General features: G+C 43.2%; 1 protein-coding gene across 4 annotated transcripts; it reads left to right on the plus strand.

Moving 5' to 3' along the window:
* Positions 1-11,023: 11,023 nt before the first annotated feature.
* LOC101753354 (putative disease resistance protein At1g50180) lies at positions 11,024-15,992 on the plus strand. 4 transcript variants are annotated; one of them, XR_002678855.1, is made up of 5 exons: positions 11,024-11,159; positions 11,315-11,365; positions 11,568-12,555; positions 13,247-15,344; positions 15,657-15,992. XR_002678855.1 is itself a non-coding variant. In XM_022829227.1 (3 exons), the coding sequence occupies exons 2-3, from the start codon at positions 11,651-11,653 to the stop codon at positions 13,521-13,523; spliced, it is 1,182 nt and encodes a 393-aa protein (XP_022684962.1). In that variant the 5' UTR covers positions 11,024-11,159; positions 11,315-11,650; the 3' UTR covers positions 13,524-15,484. The 4 variants fall into 4 exon arrangements, 1 of the variants encoding a protein (XP_022684962.1); XR_002678856.1 differs by lacking the exon at positions 11,315-11,365 and having other exon boundaries at positions 11,037-11,159; XR_002678857.1 differs by lacking the exon at positions 11,315-11,365 and having other exon boundaries at positions 11,050-11,154.
* The last annotated feature ends 6,270 nt before the right edge of the window (positions 15,993-22,262 follow it).

The raw sequence follows: 22,262 nt of genomic DNA on the forward strand, positions 1-22,262 counted from the left end.
GGTGATACGGAGATTTTTGAGCTGTTGAAACTCGACCCTCATATTCAGGATGTCATTCAACACTTGCCGTTATATCATGGTAAGTTTGATCCTGAAGCTTATATTGATTGGGAGTTAAAAGTAGATAATGAATTTGATGAGCATGACCTGTCCGAGAAACAAAAGATTTATATTGCCTCTAATATTTTGACTGAATTTGCCTTGCTACAATGGAAACACATTTGTAGGCGTAAGAAAGTTCCAAAATCTTGGGAAGACTTTAAATTTCTTTTTAGAGATGCATTCATTCCTGAATATTATGTTGATTATTTGCTTGCTAAATTAGACAACTTGAGGCAAGGTAGTAGGACTGTGCAAGAATACTTCCATGATTTTAAAATTTGTATGATGTATGGTGGATTAGATGAATGCATGGAAGATGTGATGAGTAGGTTCATGAGAGGGCTCAATTCTGAAATTCGAACTTTGTTAATTAGCAAATCATGCATGCATATTGCTCAATTGTATTGTCTTGCTCTCAATGCTGAAAAGGAGATTCTATTATCTGTGAATACTTGCAATAATGATGTGACCCATAATGTCCAAAATTTGTCCACCCTGCATGCTAATGAAGAGCAACAAATAGTGGAACCCACTGTTGATTTTCTTTTGTCACAAAATGAATTACTTTCTGTTCCTTGTAATAAAGAGGACTTGTGTGCTGATGATTCTTTTACTCCTATGCCACAAGTAGCGAATAAGTGTGATACTTTTGGTTTGGAACCATACAAATGTGCTGAAGATAAGCTTTTTCATCCTATTACTTGTGCACAAGATGAACTGAATTTGCTATCCTCTTTAAATACTTTGGATTCTATTGAATTTGATGTTTTGTGTAATCTAAATTGTCTGAAAGAGAAACTTAAATTTGATTCTGGTTTGCCAAGTTTTAATCATTGTTCACTTCATGCAATTGGCAAATATGACAGCAAAGGAGAATATTTGGTGCATAAAGTTTATGTTTGCTCCAATCTGAAATATCCTATTGGGCTACAATACCATGATCAAATAGAGGGCTGCACTAACACTAATAATGTCTTGCAAAGTTTTTCTAGTTTTTTCCATATGCAACAGGGTAAGACCAAAGAAGGGGAGCATTACTGGTTGTGGCCATGTAGCATGGCCGTCGCTCCGTGCTCCAACATCAAAACAAGCACCTTAGAATGCCATTGGAGCAAGTCGAGGACGACTTGCAGCCAAGAAGCAGAGAATGATGAGGACATCACATGCTCGGATATAACCATATTGGCATATTTTGACTCCAAGGTGAAACAATTCTTTATCATAATTATATGTGATACATTTGATGAATTGATGCTGCACCATGATGTGTATTCGTTGTCAATTTAAGAAATACATACATGGATAAAAAATAGTGTTAAACACATATGGAAGGCATGAAGGACCAAAGAAGTAGATTGGGGGCCAAGTCCAAGTATTCCCAACGTCCTCCACCAGGCCACCACGTCACTTTTGGCCCAAGAAAAGAAAGAGTTCCAATCCAACACGTTTTAGGGCTGGATTCGGACTGGAACTCTGTGCCAACTTGCAACAGCTGCCACAACCACATCCGAACTCCGTTTTGAGCGTTCAAGTACTCCTTGGAATCATTATGAAGTTTATTTTCATATGGATCTGGACTCATGTCTATATCTATTCTGAGGTGGCCGCATCATCAAAATACTACCGAGAGGTTTTCTGTCCAGAGGTGCTGCGTCGCCTTATTTTGGCCCAATGGGCCGTGTATCAAGTTGGGTCCATTAGGGACATGTCCTAGGGTTGGAGCATGACCCGAACACCCCCTGGTCATCCTCCTAGGTATTAATAAGGATTAGAGCCACCATGAACAGATTGGGTTTTGTTTAGATCAAGTTTAGCTCTCGCTACTTGCTTGTAAGCGCGCGTGCTGGATCAGCCGCCCGTCTTGCTGTCTTCGGAACCCCACCTTATTGAGATTGAGTTGGAAACCTTCATCTTCATCTAGTAAATTCAGTACTTGTTATACTTGTTCTTGCTAGTTCTTCGATTGCTTGCAGGACGAGTGCCCTAGTGGCCAGGTGACGCGCTCCACAAGATCGCGACAGCCATTGGAGGTGGTGTATCGGTTGCTAAGGCGCAGCTTGGAAGGCTGTAGTCGGGCCATGAACGTCGTCTCCATCGACCAATCGAGTTATCCCACGCCTCTCATCGAAAGATCGGGAATCAACCCTAGCGGGTTCATATCAGCACCCCTCTATTTTTAGAGGTTCCTGACGGGCCTCTAGGTCCGAGGCCCATTAGTACTTCTAAATCTGATCCAACTCGGATCATATCCGAATTGGATTTCCAGCCCTTTAAGTGTGTGACCCTATGAGTTCGAATACGTATAGACATGGCCTGAGTACTCCTACTCGGCCCAATAGTCGGTAGCGGCCTCTAGCAAGACGTGCCAACTCCTATACGCACACGAAGATGATATCAGACGAACCGTCACAACATTACGTACATGCTATTCCCTTTTCCTCACGATATTTGGTCTAGCTTCAAGCCGACCGCTCTTTCTCGATCCTATGATTCGTAATCCCTTTGTAAGTTAACTCTTAACTGTACGTAGCATGGCCATGCATTTCCGGATCCGATCACTCGAGGGGCCTAGAGATATCACTCTCAATCAGAGAGGGGCAAATCCTATCTTGATTGACCATGCCTCACAGCATGCTTCCTGACAAACCCGAAAGCTACCTTTTTAACTACCCTATTACGATGTAGCGTTTGATAGCCCCTAAGTAAGTCGATCCACATCTTGAGTACATGCGACAATCTTAGGTCTAAGGACAAAGTGTACTTGTTGTGTAAAGAGAGAACTACTTCTCACATTTGGTCAGTCCTAGCACATGTCTCTACATATGCCTACATTATTAGTTTGACATATCCATGTCCATAACTTGTGAAACATAGTCATCAACTAATACATGTACTAGTCTAATATTCATGTGTGTCCATACATGAACTCCGACTAGGGGCAACTTTTAGAATAACCATACAAGTAAAGAGTTCCACATACAATTCACATAATTGCAGATCAATTCAAGTAGCCTTTATCGATATTCAATGAAGACAATATACAAATCATGGATACAATCAGATATCATCATCTCTATGATTGCCTCTAGGGCATACCTCCAACAGTCTCCCACTTGCACTAGAGTCAATCTAGAATATATCTAATACCCATAGCTCTTATGTGCGCATCATGATTAGACTGTGGGAGAGGTTTTGTCAACGGATCAGAAATATTCAAATCCATCTGTATTTTGCATATCTTGATCTCACTCCGATTAACGAAGTTTCTAATGAGATGAAATCGCCACATAATGTGTTTGTTCTTCTGGTGATTCCTTGGCTCCTTTGCTTGCGCAATTGCCTTATCACAGTAGAGATTCAATGGGCTGGACGCATTTGGGAACACACCAAGCTCAATAAGGAAATTCCTTATCCAAACACCCTCCTTCACGGCTTCCGAAGCCGCGATGTACTCAGCTTCTATCGTAGAATTGACCACCGTCTCCTGCTTGGAACTCTTCCAACTAACAGCACCACCATTTAGCGTGAACACAAATCCTGATTGTGACCTTGAATCATCTCTGTTGGTTTGGAAACTAGCATCGGTGTAACCTGTTGCAACGAGCTCCTCCTCACCTCCATAGACGAGGAATATATCTTTAGTCCTTCTCAAGTACTTAAGAATATTTTTCACCGCTGTCTAGTGACTCTCACCCGGATCAGACTGGTGTCTGCTTGTCATACTTAGCGCATATGAAATATCTGGGTGAGTACATATCATTGCATACATGGTAGATCCAATAGCTGAGGCATATGGCACTCTACTCATGTGATCCCGCTCATCAGCAGTCGAAGGACACTGAGTCTTGCTGAGATGTATGCCATGTGACATAGGAAAGAACCCTTTCTTTGCCTCTTCCATGCTGAACCGCTTCAACACTTTGTCAATGTAAGTATCTTGGCTTAATCCTATAAGCCTTCTGGATCTATCTCTATAGATCTTAATGCCCAGAATGTATGCCGCTTCCCCTAAGTCCTTCATCGAAAAACTATTTTTCAGTGAAGTCTTTACGGACTCAAGCATAGGAATGTTATTTCCAATAAGCAATATGTCATCCACATATAAGATTAGAAATACTATAGAGCTCCCACTAACCTTCTTGTAAACACAAGACTCTTCTTCGTTCTTGGTGAAGTCAAACCCTTTGACCACTTCATCAAAATAAATATTCCAACTCCTAGATGCTTGCTTCAATCCATAAATGGATCTCTAAAGCTCGCATACCCTTCACTACGGGCGAGAAGGCCTCATCATAGTCAACTCCTTAAACTTGTCGAAAACCTTTTGCGACAAGCCATGCTTTATAGATGTGAACATTTCCATCCATGTCCTTTTTCTTCTTATAGATCCACTTGCACTCTATGGCTTTAACACCATCAGGCGGGTCAACCAAGTTCCAAACTTGATTGTCTCCTATGGACTCTATTTCGGATTGCATGGCACTCTGCCATTTTTCAGAGTTTGGGTCCATCATTGCTTCTGCATATGTCGCAGGCTCATCATTGTCCAACAATAATATTTCCCGCATTTCGCAAAGCCTTGCCGACCTTCGTGGTTGTGGTGGTGCTTCTCTTGCCATGGGTATCTCAACTTGTTCTGCTACGTTAGCATCACCCATTGATTCTTGCCCGATCGGCTCATCTTCAACTTCTTCAAGATGCACTATCTTTCCACTCTTTTCTCCTTTGAGAAACTCTTTCTCTAGGAAAACTCCATTCCGAGCGACAAACACTTTGCCCTCTGATTGGTTGTAGAAATAATATCCTAAAGTTTCCTTTGGATATCCCACGAAAATGCACTTATCTGACTTGGGTGTGATCTTGTCCGACTGAAGTCGCTTCACAAACACTTCACATCCCCAAATCTTTAGAAAAGACAAACTGGGAACTTTTTCGGTCCACATCTCATATGGTGTCTTAACTACGGATTTAGATGGTACCCTATTAAGTGTGAAAGCTGCTGTTTCCAGAGCGTATCCCCAAAACGATAACGGTAGGTCCGACTGGCTCATCATTGATCGAACCATGTCTGACAAAGTTCGATTACGTCGCTCGGATACACCGTTTCTCTGAGGTGTTCCAGGCGGCGTAAGCTGTCGAACAATTCCGCAACTCTTTAGATGATTGCTAAACTCGTGGCTCAAATACTCGCCTCGGCGATCATATCGTAAGGCCTTAATTTTCTTGCCACGCTGATTTTCAACTTCATTATGAAATTCCTTGAACTTTTCAAAGGTTTCAGGCTTGTGCCTCATCAAGTAGACATAGCCATATCTACTAAAATCATCAGTGAAAGTTATGAAGTATTGGAATCCTCCTCTAGCCGTCGTGCTCATTGGTCCACATACATCACTATGTACGAGTTCCAACAAGTCTACTACTCTCTCAGGAAAACCTGTGAAGGCATCTTGGTCATCTTGCCTAGCAAGCAAGCCTCACATGTCTCGTATGATTCAAAATCAAACGAAGTTAGAAGTCCATCAGAATGGAGCTTCTTCATGCGCTTTTCACTTATATGACCCAAATGACAATGCCACATGTAGGTAGGACTCAAATCATTAGGCCGAGGCCTTCTTCTTAAAGCTAGGCTTGTTCTATATAGCCATCACATGGCTACTACTAGCGCTTTTCTTAATGTCAGCCTCTGCTGTTTTAAGCATGCCACACAGTTCATTCAGACCCTTCTCCGTCCCATGCATATGGTAGTTCGAGATGAAGTTCCCATAGCTGGGCGGAAGAGATGAAAGAATGAAATCAGTGGCCAACTCTTGGCCCAGTGGGAAGCCCAGCTTCTCCAACCATTGAGTGTAACCAACCATCTTGATTACGTGTGGTCCTACTGCTGCGCCTTCTGCTAGTTTGCTCTCCACAAAGGCCTTAGACACATTGAACCTTTCAATCATGGCCTGTGTTTGGAACATGTCTCTAAGCACCATGATCATATCGTGCACCTCATGGTTTGTTTCGAACTGCATCTGCAGCTCGGGTTCCATGCAAGCAAGCATAAGGCAGCTTACTTCGAGGTTAGCATCACATGCTTTCTTGTAAGCATTCTTAACAGCAGCAGGTGCATCATCAACAGGTTCTTCTGGTAATGGGTTGTCTAGAACATTTTTCTTTTTCTCAGCCCTAAGAACAATTCTCAAGTTATGGATCCAATCCGAGTAGTTTGTTCCATTCAACTTGTCCTTCTCAAGGACCGAACGCAAAGCAACGGTGTGGTGCTGCTAGGTGCCATTTAATCTACAACAAAAGTAATGCAAAATACACTAAGACAAACGTATCCATGATAGAGAAAATCACATTAAACTATTTAACAGAATCTACTCCCACTAAAATCAATATCCCTCTATTGATACTTAGTGATTCAGGATCCACAACTAACAAGTCTACTAGTGAGCTTTAGCATCACCGCTAGCAAACAAGGTAGATCGGTAATCAACTTCTTGCTAATCATATCACATATGACTCCTGTTGTTGGGTGACATCTCCATGTCTCGGCGCCCAACCTTTATGCCCCAAGGTCCTTAACCGTTAAGGTAACCTTGTTAAGCAAACCAACCCTTATGCGTGTAAGTGTCCAACACAAACCTGTCTAGTCAAGGAAAACTAGTGGCACCCTAATTTCATAGATCCACCACCAATTGTACAAGACATGGGATGGTGCAAGTTTTAGTTGGGAGGGCATAACTTAAAATTTGTGAGGGATCGTTCTACTTCTAACATCACATCATGCAGGAAGTAAAACATAGAGAATAACATGCACACAGTTGTGACACAGTATGGCCTGTTTTCTTATGGTGATCTTCATCTCCACAGAACCTGTTCACCATGGTGATCTTCATCTTCATGTTCCATGTGCGCCACCCTCCTGGTGATGAGTCCTCCAAGAACTAGAACATGCTATGACACCTAATAGCTAGTAATGAAGATTACATAGTTGCTTGGATCATTACAGATTGGTACGCAGACCATTAAATACATTAAAGTGACAACACATATGGCTCTGGCCATGTTTCCATACGCGTGACACGCAGGTCACGAATGAGTTACACACATGCATCACATCCACAAAGGGCCATACTGATCACAAGATACATACATCCTACAAAACAGAGTTAGACGTTCTAATGTTCCAAACTTCAAAGGCCCATAACTCCATCTTCCAAGCTAAATTTGGGAAATCTAATTTCATCAAAAATGGCAGAGCGGTTGAATTTTATGTGTAACTTTTTCTGTAGATCAATTTTCATATAAAATTCGCCTTGATCAAAGATCGTACCGAAAAGTTACGGCTATTTTACCGAAGCACACGCATACGGAAAAATTCCGACCCGGTAGTAGATCCAATCTACTATTGCACATCTCATGTGCCTGGCGTATAAATCTAGATTTCGATTCGACCAATCACATTGATCTTCGCTTGCTGCAACTAGCATTACGTGTATCACTTAACTCCGATGGCGGAAATTCGACCGGTAGGAGTATGTCGTTACACGACCATTGCAGAAAGAACATGAAAACAGGCCATAGATCAATCGGAAAACTCGCATATCTCCATATGCACACATCTCGAATCCATAACAAAACAGCTATGGCTCTGATACCACTGTTGGGCTACAAGGTAGGCTACGCTAGCGCAAAACAAATTTTTTCTACCACGTAAACCAGGAAAACTGCCGTATATGGATCACGGGATTACCACTCGACGCACTGGCGCGGAAGATGTAGAATTGCATCAGTGCAGTGAAGTCGATCAGCGTAGTCGAACACGTAGTCGATCACATTGACGTCGAGCAGCACCTCAGCAGCTTGTCCATGTGCAGCAAGATCGTCCTCGTGCCGCGGCTCATTGTCGGCTCATCGTGGCTCTTCGTGGCTCGTCGGCGGCTCATCCAAGTGCTGCAGGTGCAACACCTCCAAGGTATCCACACGTGCAGGGAGGAAGCGTCGCAAGCCGGACTGCTAGGTTCGCGAGTTGCAATAGGGCGAGGGTTTGGGAGGCGCGGCAGATGTGTTTCGGCTGTTTCGGCCAAAGGGTTAAAACCCTAGGGCGCCCCACCCCTCTATTTATAGAGGTTCTTGACGGGCCTCTGGGTCCGAGGTCCATTAGTACTTCTAAATCTGATCCAACTTGGATCATATCCGAATTGGGCTTCCAACCCCTTAAGTGTGTGACCCTATGAGTTCGAATACGTATAGACATGGCCCGAGTACTCCTACTCGGCCCAATAGTTGGTAGCGGCCTCTAGCAAGACGTGCCAACTCCTATACGCACACGAAGATCATATCAGACGAACCGTCACAACATTACGTACATGCTATTCCCTTTGCCTCACGATATTTGGTCTAGCTTCAAGCCGACCGCTCTTTCTCGATCCTATGATTCGAAATCCCTTCGTAGGTTAAGTCTTAACCGTACGTAGCATGGCTATGCATTTCCGGATCCGATCACTCGAGGGGCCCAGAGATATCACTCTCAATCAGAGAGGGGCAAATCCCATCTTTATTGATCATGCCTCACAGCATGCTTCCTGACAAACCCGAAAGCTACCTTTTTAACTACCCTATTATGATGTAGCGTTTGATAGCCCCTAAGTAAGTCAATCCACATCTTGAGTACATGCGACAATCTCAAGTCTAAGGACAAAGCTTACTTGTTGTGTAAAGAGAGAACTACTTCTCACGTTGGGTCAGTCCTAGCACATGTCTCTACATCTGCTACATTATTAGTTTGACATCTCCATGTCCATGACTTGTGAAATATAGTCATCAACTAATACATGTACTAGTCTAATATTCATGTGTGTCCATACATGAACTTTGACTAGGGACAACTTTTAGAATAACCATACAAGTAAAGAGTTCCACATACAATTCACATAATTGCAGATCAATTCAAGTAGCCTTTAATGGATATTCAATGAACACAAAATACAAATCATGGATACAATCAGATATCATCATCTCTATGATTGCCTCTAGGGCATACCTCCAACAAGTTCCCTACACGAACAAAAATTAAAGGATCACATACTATTTCCATACAACTTCAAGTAAGTGTGTGTATACCATCTATTTTGTTTTCTTTTTCCTTACCTGATTTATGTTAGTTTCCTCTAATATATATGAACATTTACGTACGCAGCTCCCACTGGATCCTTATTGTTATTGACACTGATCGAAGTCACGTCATTATCTTCGATTCGTTGAGGAGAGATCCGAAGGAGTACCAAGACGTGCAACAGATGCTAGACATGTAATAATTCTGGACCTCTATCTCTATACAAAATTTTGTTTCCTAATTTTCACCTAACACTATATGATTCATTATTTTAATCTGCAGAGCATGGAGATAATTCATTGAGGAAGACAGATCCGGTCAATTCAAAGAAAAAACTTACATGGAGAACAAACTTCCCGATACGTATGAAGTCTGCACATTTTATACATTCTATAGCGCGAATATTTAATAACTTAATTGTTTTTTCCCCACTAAAGTGCTTAAGACAGGAACCTGGGAATGATAATCTATGTAGCTACTATGTCTATGAGCACATGACTAATTTTGTGGGACCCAAGACCATCAAGGCCACGGAGCACGAATTTAAAGTATGTAAAATAAAACTATTAATAGTTATTTATTTTCTAAAATTGTTTGTGTAAAATTCACATATATGTATCCAAATTACAGATGTACAATATTCGAGAAGGACTCTTGAGGAAGGAAAGAGTAGCGGTAATATGTGAAGGTCTCATTGGATTCCTGTGGACGAGGTGGTAAATCCACAAGGAGGATTTCATTACGATGGACGAAAATTAGACGCTCCCAGCACCTCGATGGGTAGATCATCGAAGAAATATATATATATAGTTTTATTTAGTTTGTATATATATGTAATACAATATACGCTAATTACATATATACTTGTTTGATTGATAATTTCATTATATAAAAAAACTCTAAAATACTAAATAAAAATTTTACTAAACGGGTACGTCATGCATAAAATTATAGGCGCCATGCAGTAGTTGATTTGTTTAAATACTAGTTTAATTAATTTGATTGATTACATTATAAAACAAAACTTCTCAACTACACATGCACGTTAGTCCCAGTTTGTACCACAAACCAGGACTAAATAGGAGACAGTTAGTCCCGGTTTGTAACACAAACCGGAACTAAAGGGATCTACCCAGCGCGTGGCGTGGCAGCCCAGTTAGTCCCGGTTTGTGTTACAAACCGGGACTAAATGTGGGCTTTATATCCCGGTTCTGGGAGCCGTGATAAAAAGTCCCCCTTTTATCTCGATTGGTTAATCCCGGATACATTTTCGGAAGATATGAGCCCTATGAACCGGGACATATACTCAGTTCTCTAGCAGTAAGAGCTCATGTACGAGCTAAGGCAGGTTTGTGCTATTAGCAACAGAGCCCACATCTGCGCTTTGCCGATGTGAGGTATTCAGCATGGAGCAGCTGCAGCAACTCCGAGAGGACGAGTAAAATGTAGCTGCTCGTAGACAGAAAGCAAATGCGTAGATGGCCAAAAGTTCTCCCCAAACCCTAGAGCTCTATTTATAGGGTGTCGTCATCATTTGTGTGTGCATCCATGCTTCATGAGTGCGTTTGTTGGTTTCTGAGTCCGGAATGATTTATTTTAATGAGAAGGGAAAAACTTATAATTTCTTTGATGGATTTAAGTCAAACTTAGATTTGATTTTTTTTGTTCGAAATTCGTTCGTTCAGATTATATAGTATATATATGGACAAATCGCGGAAACGTCCTGGGCTTTGGTCAATAATTCCCTCTTGGATGTGAGGACCAGCGACTTGCATGTCGGCCAGGTTGCCTAGACTGTATATGTACCATCGTACACTGGTCCAGCTGATAAGGATCTTGTGGCTGGGGCGGTGGGCAGCGTCATCGGCGAGCTGCTCCAGCCTTCAACCACCCATCAATCCTTCATTCTTTCCTCAAGCACAATCCCAAGAGCTGAAAAAGATTATATAGTAAGGTGCGCGACTCCCCATATCTTATCTGTAATTCTTGCTTAATGGTCTCGATCTAGATTTGTTTCTTTCTTTTAAATGAATTGTCCTCTCAGTCCCTTTATTTTTTCTTTTCTGGCTTCCCATTTCCATGTTTCACAATTAATTTGTATGCTTGCAGGTTTCACAATTACCTGTTATATCAGCTTTGCACACGCCAAGCTAAGCATGAGTAATCAAAGATCATACACAGCTGCTGTTTTTCATTGCTCCTTATTAGAGCCCGTAGAGATCTAGTATCAGTGCTTAGTTATCTTTATTCGATTGTGATCACTTTTTCATCCACATTGGATATGTGTTTATTACAGGAACCTTTAGTTTGAGCTATGTATTTCTATCACATATTTACTGTCAATGGCCTTGTATGCTTGCAGGTGTTTACATCTATTAATGCTGAACCTGTTATATTAGCTCTGCACATGCCAAGCTTATTTTTTCATCTCAAGAGCTAGCAGGCATGGATCTTGTGTCCGGGGCGGTGGGCAGCGTCATCGGCAAGCTCGGCGAGCTGCTCCATGAGGAGTACAAGCTGCAGAAGGGCCTTCCTGAGCAAATCCAGTCTCTGAAACATGAGCTCGAGAGTGCGAAAACGGTTCTCAGCAAGGTGGGCGAGGTGCTACCAGAACAGCTGGATCCACAGGTCCGGCTGTGGGCTAGCGAGGTCAGGGAGGCGTCATACGACATGGAGGACATCCTCGACACCTGCCTTGTCAGCATCATCGACGTAGACGCCCCAGCTGAGAACAAGAATGGCCTGCTCAAACGTCTCCTCAAGAATATTGCCGACTTGTTCAACAAGAGCAAGGATCGCCACACCATCGCCGGCGCCATCGATGACATGAAGAAGCGAATCCAGGAGGTAGCTGACCGCCGTGACAGGTTCTCCGTTGAGGTGGCTTTGCCTGCCCTGGCGACGAAGCCGGATCCTCGCCTTTCGGATATGCACAAAGAAGCGGCGCAGCTCATCGGCATCGAGAAGACGAAGGCTGAACTTACAGCCATGCTTCTGCCTGATCTCAAAAGAAAAGAAAAGAAAAGAAAAACCATGCTTCTGCCGACGCCTCACGGCAATGGAGATTCTGACGTCTCCGGCAGCGGTAGCAGCAGCAGCAAGATGAAGATAGTTTCTGTGGTTAGAGTTGGGGGACTGGGCAAGACAAATCTTGCCAAGGCAGTTTACGATGAGCTTCAATCGCAATATGATTGTGGAGCCTTTCTTTCCGTTGGCCGGAAACCTGACCTGGCGCAAGTCTTGAGCAACATATTGTACCTTCTCAACAAAAACGAATACACGACCATTCACAATGTAAAAGACCAATCCCTGCTCATTGGAGAACTCCGAAAATTCCTCCAAAACAAGAGGTATGCATAGATTAGTAGCCACTTCATCTTAGTAGTTTCTCCGCTTCATCTTTTTCTGTGCCACACCACTTGTGTTTGATTGCCATTGGAAGCTTACATTGTAGAGTTATGAAAATGTTCCTTATGAATTTTTAGTTGAGCACAACTTTCACAAATTGGAGGCTTCAACGTGAGCACCGTACCAAGCATATATGAAAAGCATATATCACATCAAATTAGTAGTTTCTCCGCTTCATCTTTACACAAATTGTAGAGTTATGAAAATGTTTCTGTTTCCTTATGAATTTTTAATTGTGCACAACTTTCACAAATTGGAGGCTTTAACTATATGGTAGCCATACACTACTCCATTGTAGTCTTTGAAATGCTATCTATTGGATGTAGACATTTAAAGTTACTCCCTGATATGCTATCTATCATTATACTAAAACAATTGAACTTTAAGGAATGAGACTCTATTATAGATAAAACTCTTTTGTGTTTATAAAGATAATGTTTACATTATAAACTAAAATATTTACATCAAGATCATAAATATTGAGTAGAGTTTAGATAATAAAATACATTACATTAGTAAATTTTTGCTAGCATTTTTAAGATTTTATTCTATACTTTGTCACACTTCTTTTCTTTTATACATGGTCAACGGTTTATCAACTTTGGGTATTGATCTTTACTGTCATGTTGCTAGGTACTTCATTGTTATTAACGATGTATGGGACGTAACAACTTGGAACAAAATCAAATCAGCTTTGGTTAACAATGACACTGGAAGTAGAGTAATCACAACTACTCGCAATCGAGATGTAGCCAGCAGGGAGGAGGTTTACGAGCTACGCACACTTTCCCCTAATCACTCAGAGAAATTATTCAGAACAAGGCTGTTTGGTGTTAATGGTGAATATCCTGCTAATCACCCTGCTGCGGCATCTGAAAAGATTCTGAAAAATATGGTGGTATACCATTAGCTATCATCACAATGGCCAGTTTATTGGTGGGTAAATCAAGAGAAGATTGGTTTGTTGTATGCAACTCTCCTGGTTTCTATCGTGGTAAGGGTAACCAGCAAGTAGATGATACTGAGTGGATATTGTCTCTTAGCTACTATGATCTACCTTCTTATCTAAGGACCTGCTTATTGTATCTAAGTGTGTATCCAGAAGACTATGAGATTGAGAAAGATTCTTTGATATGGAAAGGATAGCTGAAGGTTTCGTGAAGAAGAGAAGAGGAACAAGCTTGTTTTAGCAGGGAGAGGAATACTTCAATCAGCTCGTAAATAGAAGCATGATTCAGGAGGTCGAGTCAGATGACATGGGCTTAAGTCATTATGATGTATGGGGTTGTCGAGTTCATGACATGATGCTTGATCTCATCCGTGACTTGTCATATAAAGAAAACTTTGTGACTATCTCAAATGATGATGAAGGAACATCACCACATTAGAACAGGGTGCGCAGGTTAGCTCACCAGAATAGAATTATGAAGCAAACTCAGCAGGACAATCACATGAACATGGCATAAGTGAGGTCATTGGTTGCTTGTAGGTGTAATATTGATAGTTGGGTCTTGCATCCAAGCTTTAAATTCATGCGAGTGCTAGATTTGGAGGGATGCACAGTACCTTGGCAAGGCTGGCAGGGTCTTAAGCACCTTGGAAATCTACTTCATTTGAGGTACCTTGGTCCATGAAATACAAATGGTATTCGTGAGCTCCCGAAAGAAATAGGAAAACTTAAGTTTCTACAGATACTTGACTTGGAGGTTCTCACATATGGGTACTGCCATTGGGTGTTTGCCAGTTAACGTAGTTGGTCTGCCTACATGGTGACACATTCAACGGTACATGCGCGCCGGATGGGTTGTTCCTGAGGAAGGTGACATCATTAGAGTACCTGCGTATACGTATTGATAACCTAGATGAGGAGTCCCATCGGCAATTTATTAAGGACGTTGGCAACCATAGCGAAGTCAGGGTGCTCCACATTTATGTTGGTCGTTGGAAAGGGATAGTGCAGTCAGATCTAGTGCATTCACTAGGCAATCTCCACAAACTCGAGCATCTGGAACTAGCAAGTTATAATGGTAAAGCTGCAATGAGGGAGTGGGGCAGAGTGGTGTTTCCGCGGCATCTCAGGCATTTGGGTTTAGGTTCTATACCATTCCGTCAGCTGCCATCATGGATTAGTCCCGCGCATCTCCCCATCCTCCGCTACTTGTCATTGCATGTGGATCATATGGACCATTCAAGTCTGCGAAACTTGGGTGGGTTGCCAGAGCTCAGCCATCATCGATTACTTGCATGACAACTATAGCTAATATTACTGCGGTCGATGGCTTCTTCAAGAAGTTGAGATACTGTTGGTTGTATGGCTGGATGGTCCAGTTGGTGCTCAACGAGGACTCCACTGGTGTTTCGTTTAGCATATGGAATGGGATGGGTGCCATAGCCTTTGGTTCCAAAATAAAGGACGAGTACAACAGATCAATAGCACCACTGTCCGTGATGCCAAACCTCCAAGTGCTTCACTTTGACGTTCCCGTCAGGGCCTTATATAAGGTTTGAAATGGTGGTTGTGGTAATCTCGGGTTGGAGTGCCTCCCTTCGCTTCACAGTGTCAAAATAGCTGTCAACTGTACGTGAGGGTGCCTCTGCTGATGACGTGGAGAAGGTAGAAGCTAAGCTGAGGAACGCAGTACAACTCCATCCCAACCGGCTCATAATCAAACTCCAACAACGCAATGAACATAACATGATGGCACAATCTACAGACCAAGACCACAAAGAGGTTTTTGCATGGCATTTCTAGATTCATATATAGTTTTCAGTATGTTTCTAGACATATAGTGTATATATAGATAAATACCAAAAGCAATGAACCTACGTATGCTAAAACGACCTACAATTTGGGATGGAGAGACTACCTTATGTGTGTGTCTATATATTGTTCGGTAGTATTTTATATATTACATTTAATATTTACATACATACATATATCGGTTTTTGTGGTTTAGTTCCGTTTGCAGTGACTTATTAATATCGGCATGCAACTTGTCTTGTACTAAACAGATTTTTATTTTTCATGACGTGCCTCACACAGGTTAAGCTTGGCTTGCTCGGTGGGAGGAGTTAATTTCAGCACCCTGGAATGGTGGCGGTGCATGTTACCTAGCACATATTTTGTTTGATATGCCTGAATTTGGTGCATGTTCATTCTTTTAAATATCGTGTGCACAATATTTTCATTTCTACCAGGCGGAGACTGTCGGTGTTTTATACCCGACAATCTGCCAAGGGGTACTTGAGGCGGTGTTTTGTGCGGTGGGGTCGTCGAGAATCAAGCAGTCAATGGACGCGATTTAGACAGGTTCGAGCCGCTAGATCGTGTAATACCCTACGTCTTGTGTGTTGTATGCAATTGAGTTGTGTTCTGATCTTTTGGAGGGGTCCCTGCCCGCCCTTATAGTCGGGGGAGCAGGGTTATAGGGTGGAGTCCTAGTCGAATACAGTTAGAGAGTACTACTCTAACTTGGTAGAGTAGTTTCCTTATGCATTACGACTAGTCTTCGGGAGTCCATGTCGACTAGGTTACCCTGGGATGCAGCCTTCATGTCCTAGTCATAACGTCCTCTGAGTGGGCCGTACAGGACCTACTCGTGGACCTGCGGATATATGCCCTGATCTCCTCCCTTTTCTCTTTTTCTCTCCTTCTTCATGCTTCCTGGTCAGTGTCGTCGCCCTGCCCAGGGTCATGGTCTTTCTTTGCTTGGGCATGGAGAGTGGCCCATGGATGATTCAGAAGATGGGCCGCGGCTCATACAAGATGACATAAAATGAGCTTATGGTTGGCTAACCTTTAACATTCTTAGAGCTCATGGCTATTGTGATAACTTTGCATGTGCATCATTACTGCCTTAGTGTATAATATAATTAAAACAACTTGAATTTCTGGTTCCTTTGCTTCCCTTAATGCATGAGAATGGTAACTGTGCCAATCTTGGCTTGGAGCAGCTCACTTCACTGCACAAAGTCACAGTACATTTGTGGTGTGAGAGTAATTTTCCTGCGCACGAGAAGGAAATTGAAGCTAACAGAGGTTGCGCTGATGCATGCAGTTGACGTCCATCCCAACCGCCCCACCCTCAGTGCGTTGTACTCCCCTCCCTTAAGTATATGATGTTTAGTTCATATATTTATGAACGGAGGTAGTATTTGTGAAGCTCAAACAACACATTCTGAGGCCAACAAGTATGTAGAGATGCTACGTGATCTTGAATCAGTTGCACAATATCATCAAGCTTATTTTTGTTTCGAATCGAGGCGTTCCCCGTTCCCATTACTGAAGCATCTACGGAAAGACGATAGGCTAATGCACCTAACCTGATTCAAGCTAGGAAAGGAGACAAGTGAAGAAGATGATTGTTGATGTCATCTACTCCCCCGTGAGATTCGTCCTTGTTCTACTAGCTGTCCGTAAATTTAGGGGGTGTTTGGATCCTAAACTAAAATTTAGTCCGTGTCACATCGGATATTCGGATACTAATTAGGAGGACTAAACATGAGCTAATTACAAAACTAATTGTAGAACCCCTAGGCTAAATCGCGAGATGAATCTATTAAGCCTAATTAATCCATCATTAGCGAATGTTTACTGTAGCACCATATTATCAAATCATGGACTAATTAGGCTTAATAGATTCGTCTCGCGATTTAGCCTAGGGTTGTGAAATTGGTTTTGTAATTAGTCTACATTTAATACTCCTAATTAGTGTCAAACATTCGATATGATAGGAGTTAAAATTTAGCCGGGATCCAAACACCCCTTACTCGCGCTAGCTAGCTGCTGCACCCGGTCACTTGCTTGCAGTCACTTGTGTGTACAGCAGGATAGTGTCCACCTAAGGAGACGATGTTAGCAGAGTGTGAGCAGGGCAGCAGTTTTATGGCTGGCCTTGGCCCCAATAAAATTCATCCAGAGGCTGCGCCTTGTGCGGTTGTGCCGACACTTTAGTGTGAACTCCTAGGCCGACGACCCCAAGACTTTACTGGTCTCCGCAGCTTGGCTGCTTGCCACTGGCATGTTCTGCACCCTGCACTGCCCTGCTCGGCTTCTTCCTTTTTCTTTGGGTTGGGCCCTAGCCCAGTGCCCCCATTCATCCTTGTCGGTCATAACCTTCTCGAGTCGTGTGTTACCTGTATATTAAACAGGAAAAGAACAACTAAGATCACGTACAACAGTTATCTTTTTGCCATCTGGGAGATGTCATTTTTGCAAAATCCTCCTCGACCCAGCTAAGAGACGGGTGCGCCGCCTCTTTGCGAACAGACGACGGGGCTCGTGCTCTCAAGTCATATCGCCTGCTCCAGCACTGTTGTATAATGAGAGCTCGTGCTCCTAAGCTATATTTGACCATCTTGATTTATGAGCGTATACAAGAATTAATTAGCTTGCAGATAGTCTAATAGATAACTTACTGTATAATTTGTCTGTATTGCTGTCTCTATGTAACTTACAGACGGCAGCTGTCTAAACTGTTGAACGTTTCCTAACAAGTAGCCATGTTACCGGCGGGCAGCTAATTTAGGGTGACGTACGAGTGGATTCATGCGTCAATATTTTTCAATCATCCATCAGGTCACAAATAAAATGAGCTTATGGTCACTAGTAGAGAATTGGCTTTCGATCCGACCCCTTTTGTCCCGGTTTAAAGTTGGCCCGGGACAAAAGGGGGTGCGCCGGGGTAGGGAAAATTGGAGGGGAGCATTACTCCCGGTTGGTAATTGCAACCGGGACTAAAGGCCCCCCTTTAGTCCCGGTTGCAACGGCTAGCTGGGGGGCGTTGGTGGCGGGACCCTTTTATCCCGGTTGGAGGCACCAACCGCAGTTGGAAGTGTAGTCCCGGTTGGAAGATCCAACCGGGATAAAAGGGTTCACCTTTTATCCTGGTTGGATCCTCCAACCGGGACTACACTTCCAACCGGGACAAAAGGTGTTCCCTTTTGTCTCGGTTGGAGTTTTTAACCAGGATAAAAACTCATCCCCCACTATATCCCGAGACAGAGACTTTCTTCTTCCTCCAGCCCGAGCCAGTCCAGCACATTGATAGAGAGCTGAGCTTCACCTACTCTCCGGTGGTGCCAAAGCAAGGGAGGTGCTGCCCGAAGTTTTTTCCCTTATTTTCGTGGGAATTTGACTCAGCCAACACAAGTGTTGCGAAGGTTTGCTACTTCATCCTCGTGTTATGCTTTGATTTATGCTTTGGAGATGGAAAGATTATTTGCTACAATGTGATGATGAAGTAGAAAAATGGAGAGGTATTTTGAGCTAGAATGTGAGGGAGATTGATGTGTCATATATAGTATGCATTATTGCAGTGGTTTAAAAATGATGCTACCTTGTCTAGACGGTTTATCTTATCAAATTCAATATGGTTTTTTAAATCCATATACTTGTTGAACTTGCATACCGTGTTCATTTCGGCGAGAATGTTCTCTGCCGAGCAGCAACGTATGTCAAGAAGGAGGTTCGATTCTACGAGAAAGAGTGGATACGGACATCGTGACCATGTCCCCTTTTCCGTAGCATCTAACCTCTTTCATGACGAAGTACGGTGCCGCCCAGCTGAGGACATCCTCGCGAAATGAACACGGTCTTCAAGTTCAACAACTTCTGTAGTGGTAAGGAAAGAATTTTTGTACATAGATGACTTCTGCTACTTGTTGAACTTGCATACCGTGTTCATTTCTGCTACGATGTTCTCCGCCGAGTAGCAACGTATGTCAAGAAGGAGGTTCGATTCTACGAGAAAGAGTGGATACGGACATCGTGACCGTGTCCCCTTTTCCGTAGCATCTAACCTCTTTCATGATGAAGTGCGGTACCGCCCAGCTGAGGACATCCTCGCGAAATGAACACGGTCTTCAAGTTCAACAACTTCTGTAGTGGTAAGGAAAGAATTTTTGTACATAGATGGCTTCTGCTACTTGTTGAACTTGCATACCGTGTTCATCTCTCCGAGGATGTTTTCCGCCGAGCAGCAACGTATGTCAAGAAGGAGGTTCGATTCTACGAGAAAGAGTGGATACGGACATCGTGACCGTGTCCCCTTTTCCGTAGCATCTAACCTCTTTCATGACGAATACCGGTGCCGCCCAGTTGAGGACATCCTCGCGAGATGATCACGGTCTTCAAGTTGAACAACTTATGCAGTGTTAAGATAATAATTTTTGTACATAGATGGCTTGTGCTACTGGAGGAAGTGGCGATGGTGGGGGCGATCGTGGTTCCTATTATGGCAAGGTTCCAATCATAGTTGGCCCTCAGCATAAGTCGAAGAAAAAGAGCGCGCTGGAAAAAGCAATGCTTCGTTATTTGCAGCAACGTCATGAAGAAGCTGTTGCCGCGGTTCAGGAACCTCTTTTTGGTGGTCGCTATGCTCCACCCTCAGTCCCGGGTGTTTCACGTCCACTTAGTACTACCGTTTCAGGCGGCACAAATAAACCTAAGGATGAGGTTGGGTCAGTGGAACCTTCGTCTTCACCGTTCAAGGATGCTTAAAGTTCTCCTTGATAATAACCAGTGGATGGCTTGTTGTATTGTATCATGTTGTTTGGGACTTTAATTTAAATATGTGTATTTGGATCTTCCTGTTGTTGTATTGTACCATGTTGTTTGGATCTTTAATTGATTTTCACGCGTAATCCATTGTCAAGTGTAATCCATTTTCATGCGTAATACGATGCAGATGAACCGGCAATGGATGTATAATGCAGACAGGCGGAGCAAGGCGTTTATTGATGGCTTGCATTATTTTCTTGAAGTGGCAAAAGCGAACAAGCCATAGAATGGGTTCGTATGTTGTCCATGCTTCCAATGCAATAACAGGAAGGAGTATTCAAAGGATTCCTGGGGAACTATTCACAGCCACTTGTTTAAATACGGTTTCATGCCTAACTATTTGGTTTAGACCAAGCACGGTTGTAATGGAAGATGGCGAGGAGGAGGAGGAAGATGACATCATTCCGGACTGGGTTGCAGGCCAAGCTTTTGCAGGTACTACAATGGGCGAGGCTGATGAAGATGAGTTTGCAGAAAATGACCCTACTGATGACCTTGGTCAGGTGATACGAGATGCATACAGAGATTGCGAAACTGAGAAGGAAGCAGCAAAGTTGCAGCGCATGATAGATGATCACCAAAAATTGTTGTACCCAGGTTGCCAGCAGGGCCATAAAAAACTAGGTACGACACTAGAATTTGTGCAATGGAAGGCAAAAAATGGTGTGTCCGATAAGGCATTTCAGGGGATGTTGAACATTGTCAAGAACATTCTCCCTGAGAATAATGAATTACCGTCCACAACATATGAAGCTAAACAGATTATTTGCCCTCTCGGATTGGATGTTCAGAAGATACACGCATGCCCTAATGACTGTATCCTCTATCGTGGTGATGAATACGAGAAATTGGATGCTTGTCCCGTCTGTGAAGCCCTGCGGTATAAGATCAGGCGAGATGATCCTGGTGATGTCGAGGGGCAGTCTCCCAAGAAGAGAGTTCCCGCGAAGGTGATGTGGTATTTCCCTATAATACCACGCTTGAAGCGCTTGTTCAGGAACAAGGCGAATGCTAAGTTGATGCGATGGCACAAAGAAGACCGTAAGGAAGATGAGATGTTGAGACACCCCGCAGATGGGGCACAGTGGAGATCAATTGATAGAACATTCCCAGACTTTGAAAGTGAAGCAAGGAACATAAGGTTTGGTTTAAGCACTGATGGATTCAATCCATTCGGTGAGTTGAGTAGTGGCCATAGTACTTGGCCTGTGACCCTTTGTATGTTCAACCTTCCACCTTGGCTGTGCATGAAGCGGAAGTTCATTATGATGCCGGCGCTTATCCAAGGCCCAAAACAACCCGGCAACGACATTGACGTGTACCTAAGGCCGTTGGTTGATGACCTTTTACAGCTCTAGAAGGAAGAAGGTGTACGTGTGTGGGATGAGGATAGACAAGAGATCTTTAATCTACGAGCACTGTTGTTTGTAACCATCAACGATTGACCTGCATTGAGTAACCTTTCAGGACAGACAAATAAGGGATATTGGGCATGCACCCACTGTTTAGACGACACAGACAGCATGTACTTGAAGCACTGTAAGAAGGTCGTCTATATGGGTCATCATCGATTTCTCCCTGCTCACCACCAGCTGAGAAAGAGCGGGATGCATTTCAAAGGGGCACCAGACCATCGTAAAAAACCTGCACACCGTAATGGAAAGCGTGTGTTCGAGATGATGAAGGATGTATATGTAGTCTTCGGAAAGGGACTTGGTAGCCAACCTGTTCCGAACGACGATAACGGACATGCACCCATGTGGAAGAAAAAGTCAATATTTTGGGAGCTACCTTATTGGGAAATCCTAGAGGTTCGCAACGCAATAGACGTGATGCACCTGACGAAGAATCTTTGCGTGAACGTGCTAGGCTTCATGGGTGTCTATGGAACCTCAAAAGATACATTGGAAGCACGACAGGACCTGAAAGCCATGGGGCAACGAGATGACCTACATCCGGAAAAGAGAGATAATGGACAGCACTACTTACGTCCTGCCAGTTACACTCTCAGCAAGGAAGAGAAGGATAGCATGTTTGAATGCTTGAATAGTATGAAGGTCCCGTCTGGGTACTCCTCGAATATAAAGG

Source organism: Setaria italica, chromosome VIII (genome assembly GCF_000263155.2).
Source record: "Setaria italica strain Yugu1 chromosome VIII, Setaria_italica_v2.0, whole genome shotgun sequence".
NCBI lineage: Eukaryota > Viridiplantae > Streptophyta > Magnoliopsida > Poales > Poaceae > Setaria > Setaria italica.